Below are 9,278 nucleotides of genomic sequence, written 5' to 3'. Positions count from 1 at the left end.
AGAGTATATCTATATATATATATATCTATAGACGTCAGGGTGGTGTCTCATATCTAATACATGACCTCTTCCTCTCTGATATATACACCAGGTTAGAGTATATATATATAGACGTCAGGGTGGTGTCTCATATCTAATACATGACCTCTTCCTCTCTGATATATACACCAGGTTAGAGTATATATATATATCTATATAGACGTCAGGGTGGTGTCTCATATCTAATACATGACCTCTTCCTCTCTGATATATACACCAGGTTAGAGTATATATATATAGACGTCAGGGTGGTGTCTCATATCTAATACATGACCTCTTCCTCTCTGATATATACACCAGGTTAGAGTATATATATATCTATATAGACGTCAGGGTGGTGTCTCATATCTAATACATGACCTCTTCCTCTCTGATATATACACCAGGTTAGAGTATATATATATATATCTATAGACGCGAATCTAGGGTGGTGTCTCATATCTAATACATGACCTCTTCCTCTCTGATATATACACCAGGTTAGAGTATATATATATAGACGTCAGGGTGGTGTCTCATATCTAATACATGACCTCTTCCTCTCTGATATATACACCAGGTTAGAGTATATCTATATATATATATCTATAGACGTCAGGGTGGTGTCTCATATCTAATACATGACCTCTTCCTCTCTGATATATACACCAGGTTAGGAGTATATTTAACCCTATGACATATATATATCTATACCTAGACGCCAGGTGGTGTCTCATATCTAATACATGACCTCTTCCTCTCTGATATATACACCAGGTTAGAGTATATATATATATATCTATATAGACGTCCCAGGGTGGTGTCTCATATCTAATACATGACCTCTTCCTCTCTGATATATACACCAGGTTAGAGTACATATCATATATATATGACCTTTAACCCCTAGACGTCAGGGTGGTGTCTCATACTAATACATTACCTCTTTAACCTCTCTGATATATACACTAACAGGTTAGAGTATATATATAACTAGACGTGACATAGTTATATATTAACCCATGACCTCTCACAGTATCTATATATTAACCCTGACCTCTTAACCAGTGACATATCAGTTATCTATTAACCCTGACCTTTAACCCTAACACAGTGACATATCAGTTATATATTAACCCTATACACCTAACTAACACAGTGTTAGAGTATATATATTATATATATATATCTATATAGACGTAACACAGTGACATCTCATTATATAATACATGACCTTTCCTCTCTGATATATACACCAGGTTAGAGTATATATATATATATTAACCCTGACGCCAGGGTGGTGTCTCATATCTAATACATGACCTCTTCCTCTCTGATATATTACACCAGGTTAACACAGTATATATATATATATATAGACGTAACAGGGTGGTGTCTCATATCTAATACATGACCTCTTCCTCTCTGATATATACACCTTTAGGTTAGAGTATATATATATCTATAGACGTCAGGGTGGTGTCTCATATCTAATACATGACCTTTCCTCTCTGATATATACACCAGGTTAGAGTATATATATATATATCTATAGACGCCTCAACAACACAGTGTCTCTCATCTAATACATGACCTCTTCCTCTCTGATATATACACCAGGTTAGTTATATATTATACCTATAGACGTCAACTAACACAGTGACTATCATCTAATACATGACCTCTTCCTCTCTGATATATACACCAGGTTAGAGTATATCTATATATATATATCTATATAGACGTCAGGGTGGTGTCTCATATCTAATACATGACCTCTTCCTCTCTGATATATACACCAGGTTAGAGTATATATCTATAGACGCACAGGGACATGGTGTCTCATATCTAATACATGACCTCTTCCTCTATGATATATAACACCAGGTTAGAGTATATATATATATAACCCTGACTATAGACGCACAGTGGTGGTGTCTCTCATCTAATACATGACCTCTTCCTCTCTGATATATACACCAGGTTAGAGTATATATATATATATCTCTATATGATCTATAGACGTATAAAGCCCATCTCATCGACCTCTTCCTCTCTGTATATATATATATCTATAGCAGCAGAATGTCTGGTTCAGAGACGGCGCAGTACAACATAAAGCCCATCTCATCGACCTCTTCCTCAGTCACTCCGTCCAACATATTAACACTGGGCTTGAAGTAGCCCTGACCTTTAACACCCCTGCTCCAGATCAGTAGTGACATAGCCTATCAGCTCCCACACACACTGCCGGAACCGCCCACTCAGACAACCCTCCGACCAATCCAGGTCCTTGTCCTCGCTGAGGTGGAGGATGAGGTTGGCCAGCGGTGCGGCGGTGAGGGGTCGCAGGGCGGGACGGTGTCGACAGACGGCTTTGAGGGTTTTGAGGAGGGCGCGTCGGACCCCCTGGTCAGCGGAGTCGAGCTGGGTCAGGCGCCGGGTCTCCCACGGGTAGAGGGAGAGGTGCCAGGCACTATCCCAAGGGTGGGTTAACTCTACCTGGGCAGTCAGGACCACGTCTGCCTCCCTCAGCACCGGCACTACGGAGATGAAGAGAGTATCACCTCGCTCTGGTCTGGACACACAGAGAGACATATCAGTTATATATTAACCCTGACCTTTAACCCCTGACCCTAACTAACACAGAGAGACATATCAGTTATATATTAACCCTGACCTTTAACCCCTAACTAACACAGTGACATATCAGTTATATATTAACCCTGACCTTTAACCCCTGACCCTAACTAACACAGTGACATATCAGTTATATATTAACCCTGACCTTTAACCCCTAACTAACACAGTGACATATCAGTTATATATTAACCCTGACCTTTAACCCCTAACTAACACAGTGACATATCAGTTATATATTAACCCTGACCTTTAACCCCTGACCCTAACTAACACAGTGACATATCAGTTATATATTAACCCTGACCTTTAACCCCTAACTAACAGTGACATATCAGTTATATATTAACCCTGACCTTTAACCCCTGACCCTAACTAACACAGTGACATATCAGTTATATATTAACCCTGACCTTTAACCCCTAACCAACACAGTGACATATCAGTTATATATTAACCATGACCTTTAACCCGTAACTAACAGTGACATATCATTATATATAACCCTGACCTTTAACCCCTACTAACACAGTGACATATCAGTTATATATTAACCCTGACCTTTAACCCTAACTAACACAGTGACATATCAGTTATATATTAACCCTGACCTTTAACCCCTAACTAACACAGTGACATATCAGTTATATATTAACCCTGACCTTTAACCCCTAACTAACACAGTGACATATCAGTTATATATTAACCCTGACCTTTAACCCCTGACTAACACAGTGACATATCAGTTATATATTAACCCTGACCTTTAACCCCTAACTAACACAGTGATACATCAGTTATATATTAACCCTGACCTTTAACCCCTGACCCTAACTAACACAGTGACATATCAGTTATATATTAACCCTGACCTTTAACCCCTAACACAGTGACATATCAGTTATATATTAACCCTGACCTTTAACCCCTAACACAGTGACATATCAGTTATATATTAACCCTGACCTTTAACCCCTAACTAACACAGTGACATATCAGTTATATATTAACCCTGACCTTTAACCCCTAACTAACACAGTGATACATCAGTTATATATTAACCCTGACCTTTAACCCCTAACTAACACAGTGACATATCAGTTATATATTAACCCTGACCTTTAACCCCTAACACAGTGACATATCAGTTATATATTAACCCTGACCTTTAACCCCTAACTAACACAGTGACATATCAGTTATATATTAACCCTGACCTTTAACCCCTAACTAACACAGTGACATATCAGTTATATATTAACCCTGACCTTTAACCCCTAACACAGTGACATATCAGTTATATATTAACCCTGACCTTTAACCCCTGACCTTAACTAACACAGTGACATATCAGTTATATATTAACCCTGACCTTTAACCCCTAACACAGTGACATATCAGTTATATATTAACACTGACCTTTAACCCCTAACTAACACAGTGACATATCAGTTATATATTAACCCTGACCTTTAACCCCTGACCCTAACTAACACAGTGACATATCAGTTATATATTAACCCTGACCTTTAACCCCTAACTAACAGAGTGACATATCAGTTATATATTAAACCCTGTGACCAGTTATATATTAACCCTGACCTTTAACCCCTAACTAACACAGTGACATATCAGTTATATATTAACCCTGACCTTTAACCCCTAACTAACACAGTGACATATCAGTTATATATTAACCCTGACCTTTAACCCCTAACTAACACAGTGACATATCAGTTATATATTAACCCTGACCTTTAACCCCTAACTAACAGTGACATATCAGTTATATATTAACCCTGACCTTTAACCCCTAACTAACAGTGACATATCAGTTATATATTAACCCTGACCTTTAACCCCTGACTAAGACAGTGACATATCAGTTATATATTAACCCTGACCTTTAACCCCTAACACAGTGACATATCAGTTATATATTAACCCTGACCTTTAACCCCTAACTAACAGTGACATATCAGTTATATATTAACCCTGACCTTTAACCCCTAACTAACACAGTGACATATCAGTTATATATTAACCCTGACCTTTAACCCCTAACACAGTGACATATCAGTTATATATTAACCCTGACCTTTAACCCCTAACTAACACAGTGACATATCAGTTATATATTAACCCTGACCTTTAACCCCTGACTAACACAGTGACATATCAGTTATATATTAACCCTGACCTTTAACCCCTAACTAACACAGTGACATATCAGTTATATATTAACCCTGACCTTTAACCCCTAACACAGTGACATATCAGTTATATATTAACCCTGACCTTTAACCCCTAACTAACACAGTGACATATCAGTTATATATTAACCCTGACCTTTAACCCCTAACACAGTGACATATCAGTTATATATTAACCCTGACCTTTAACCCCTAACACAGTGACATATCAGTTATATATTAACCCTGACCTTTAACCCCTGACCACAGTGAACTCAATATATTAACCCTGACAGTGACATATCAGTTATATATTAACCCTGACCTTTAACCCCTAACACAGTGACATATCAGTTATATATTAACCCTGACCTTTAACCCCTAAACTAACACAGTGACATATCAGTTATATATTTTAACCCTGACCTTATATATTAACCCTAAACCCTGACCCTAACTAACACAGTGACATATCAGTTATATATTAACCCTGACCTTTAACCCCTAACTAACACAGTGACATATCAGTTATATATTAACCCTGACCTTTAACCCCTAACTAACACAGTGACATATCAGTTATATATTAACCCTGACCTTTAACCCCTAACTAACACAGTGACATATCAGTTATATATTAACCCTGACCTTTAACCCCTAACTAACACAGTGACATATCAGTTATATATTAACCCTGACCTTTAACCCCTAACTAACAGTGACATATCAGTTATATATTAACCCTGACCTTTAACCCCTGACCCTAACTAACACAGTGACATATCAGTTATATATTAACCCTGACCTTTAACCCCTGACCCTAACTAACACAGTGACATATCAGTTATATATTAACCCTGACCTTTAACCCCTAACACAGTGACATATCAGTTATATATTAACCCTGACCTTTAACCCCTGACCCTAACTAACACAGTGACATATCAGTTATATATTAACCCTGACCTTTAACCCTGACCCTAACTAACACAGTGACATATCAGTTATATATTAACCCTGACCTTTAACCCCCCTAACTAACACAGTGACATATCAGTTATATATTAACCCTGACCTTTAACCCCTGACTAACACAGTGACATATCAGTTATATATTAACCCTGACCTTTAACCCCTAACAACAGTGACATATCAGTTATATATTAACCCTGACCTTTAACCCCTAACACAGTGACATATCAGTTATATATTAACCCTGACCTTTAACTAACACAGTGACATATCAGTTACCCTGACCTAACCCCTAACACAGTGACATATCAGTTATATATTAACCCTGACCTTTAACCCCTAATATTAACCCTGACCTTTAACAGTGACATATCAGTTATATATTAACCCTGACCTTTAACCCCTAACACAGTGACATATCAGTTATATATTAACCCTGACCTTTAACCCCTAACTAACACAGTGACATATCAGTTATATATTAACCCTGACCTTTAACCCCTGACCCTAACTAACACAGTGACATATCAGTTATATATTAACCCTGACCTTTAACCCCTAACTAACACAGTGACATATCAGTTATATATTAACCCTGACCTTTAACCCCTAACTAACACAGTGACATATCAGTTATATATTAACCCTGACCTTTAACCCCTAACTAACACAGTGACATATCAGTTATATATTAACCCTGACCTTTAACCCCTAACACAGTGACATATCAGTTATATATTAACCCTGACCTTTAACCCAGTTATATATTAACCCTAAACCCCTAACAGTGACATATCAGTTATATATTAACCCTGACCTTTAACCCTGACCTTTAACCCCTAACTAACACAGTGACATATCAGTTATATATTAACCCTGACCTTTAACCCCTAACTAACACAGTGACATATCAGTTATATATTAACCCTGACCTTTAACCCCTAACTAACACAGTGACATATTAGTTATATATTAACCCTGACCTTTAACCCCTAACACAGTGACATATCAGTTATATATTAACCCTGACCTTTAACCCCTGACCCTAACTAACACAGTGACATATCAGTTATATATTAACCCTGACCTTTAACCCCTAACACAGTGACATATCAGTTATATATTAACCCTGACCTTTAACCCCTAACTAACACAGTGACATATCAGTTATATATTAACCCTGACCTTTAACCCCTAACTAACACAGTGACATATCAGTTATATATTAACCCTGACCTTTAACCCCTAACCCTAACTAACACAGTGACATATCAGTTATATATTAACCCTGACCTTTAACCCCTAACACAGTGACATATCAGTTATATATTAACCCTGACCTTTAACCCCTAACTAACACAGTGACATATCAGTTATATATTAACCCTGACCTTTAACCCCTAACTAACACAGTGATACATCAGTTATATATTAACCCTGACCTTTAACCCTCAGGTCTGGAGAGAGACAGAGATACACATTAACCCTGACCTTTAACCCTCAGGTCTGGAGAGAGACAGAGATACACATTAACCCTGACCTTTAACCCTCAGGTCTGGAGAGAGACAGAGATACACATTAACCCTGACCTTTAACCCTCAGGTCTGGAGAGAGACAGAGATACACATTAACCCTGACCTTTAACCCTCAGGTCTGGAGAGAGACAGAGATACACATTAACCCTGACCTTTAACCCTCAGGTCTGGAGAGAGACAGAGATACACATTAACCCTGACCTTTAACCCTCAGGTCTGGAGAGAGACAGAGATACACATTAACCCTGACCTTTAACCCTCAGGTCTGGAGAGAGACAGAGATACACATTAACCCTGACCTTTAACCCTCAGGTCTGGAGAGAGACAGAGATACACATTAACCCTGACCTTTAACCCTCAGGTCTGGAGAGAGACAGAGATACACATTAACCCTGACCTTTAACCCTCAGGTCTGGAGAGAGACAGAGATATATATTAACCCTGACCTTTAACCCTCAGGTCTGGAGAGAGACAGAGATACGCATTAACCCTGACCTTTAACCCTCAGGTCTGGAGAGAGACAGAGATACGCATTAACCCTGACCTTTAACCCTCAGGTCTGGAGAGAGACAGAGATACACATTAACCCTGACCTTTAACCCTCAGGTCTGGAGAGAGACAGAGCTACACATTAACCCTGACCTTTAACCCTCTGGTCATGACCTTTAACCCTATGGTAAAGTGGTTCATGTGAAGCCCTGTATGTTTCTCTTCATAAGTCTCATGGAATGTAGATCTACATTGAACACCACACATTGGCTGCTACTGTAGGCTGAATGATGTAACAGCTATTTCCGTGTTAAAATATTATGGGATGCATTTTCTCCATTGTAAAGCTAACTTAAAGCAGGTACCGCCTCAGTGTTCACAGTAAAACTGTAACTTAGTGGGTACAGCCTCAGTGTTCACAGTAAAACTGTAACTTAAAGCAGGTACAGCCTCAGTGTTCACAGTAAAACTGTAACTTAGTGGGTACAGCCTCAGTGTTCACAGTAAAACTGTAACTTAAAGCAGGTAGAGCCTCAGTGTTCACAGTAAAACTGCAACTTAAAGCAGGTACAGCCTCAGTGTTAACAGTAAAACTGTAACTTAAAGCAGGTACAGCCTCAGTGTTAACAGTAAAACTGTAACTTAAAGCAGGTACAGCCTCAGTGTTCACAGTAAAACTGTAACTTAAAGCAGGTACAGCCTCAGTGTTCACAGTAAAACTGTAACTTAAAGCAGGTACAGCCTCAGTGTTCACAGTAAAACTGTAACTTAGTGGGTACAGCCTCAGTGTTCACAGTAAAACTGTAACTTAAAGCAGGTACAGCCTCAGTGTTCACAGTAAAACTGTAACTTAGTGGGTACAGCCTCAGTGTTCACAGTAAAACTGTAACTTAGTGGGTACAGCCTCAGTGTTCACAGTAAAACTGTAACTTAGTGGGTACAGCCTCAGTGTTCACAGTAAAACTGTAACTTAGTGGGTACAGCCTCAGTGTTCACAGTAAAACTGTAACTTAGTGGGTACAGCCTCAGTGTTCACAGGTACAGCCTCAGGGTTCACAGTGAAACTGTAACTTAGTGGGTACAGCCTCAGTGTTCACAGTAAAACTGTAACTTAAAGCAGGTACAGCCTCAGTGTTCACAGTAAAACTGTAACTTAGTGGGTACAGCCTCAGTGTTCACAGTAAAACTGTAACTTAGTGGGTACAGCCTCAGTGTTCACAGTAAAACTGTAACTTAGTGGGTACAGCCTCAGTGTTCACAGTAAAACTGTAACTTAGTGGGTACAGCCTCAGTGTTCACAGTAAAACTGTAACTTAAAGCGGGTACAGCCTCAGTGTTCACAGTAAAACTGTAACTTAAAGCAGGTACAGCCTCAGTGTTCACAGTAAAACTGTAACTTAAAGCAGGTACAGCCTCAGTGTTCACAGTAAAA

General features: G+C 38.7%; 1 protein-coding gene across 1 annotated transcript in view; it reads right to left on the bottom strand.

The window, feature by feature from the left end:
- Positions 1–1,953: 1,953 nt before the first annotated feature.
- Positions 1,954–9,278, bottom strand: part of mief2 (mitochondrial elongation factor 2) — a 52,485-nt gene continuing 45,160 nt past the window's right edge. Inside the window, 2 exon segments of the mRNA XM_065000819.1 lie at positions 1,954–2,204; positions 2,206–2,596. Coding sequence (XP_064856891.1) covers positions 2,091–2,204; positions 2,206–2,596 — 505 coding nt within the window. The 3' untranslated portion in view covers positions 1,954–2,090.

Source organism: Oncorhynchus nerka, linkage group LG15, assembly GCF_034236695.1.
Source record: "Oncorhynchus nerka isolate Pitt River linkage group LG15, Oner_Uvic_2.0, whole genome shotgun sequence".
In the NCBI taxonomy this organism is placed as follows: Eukaryota; Metazoa; Chordata; class Actinopteri; order Salmoniformes; family Salmonidae; genus Oncorhynchus; species Oncorhynchus nerka.
The sequence above is the reverse complement of the archived record's forward strand: the minus strand, read 5'-3'. Positions and strand labels throughout refer to the sequence as shown.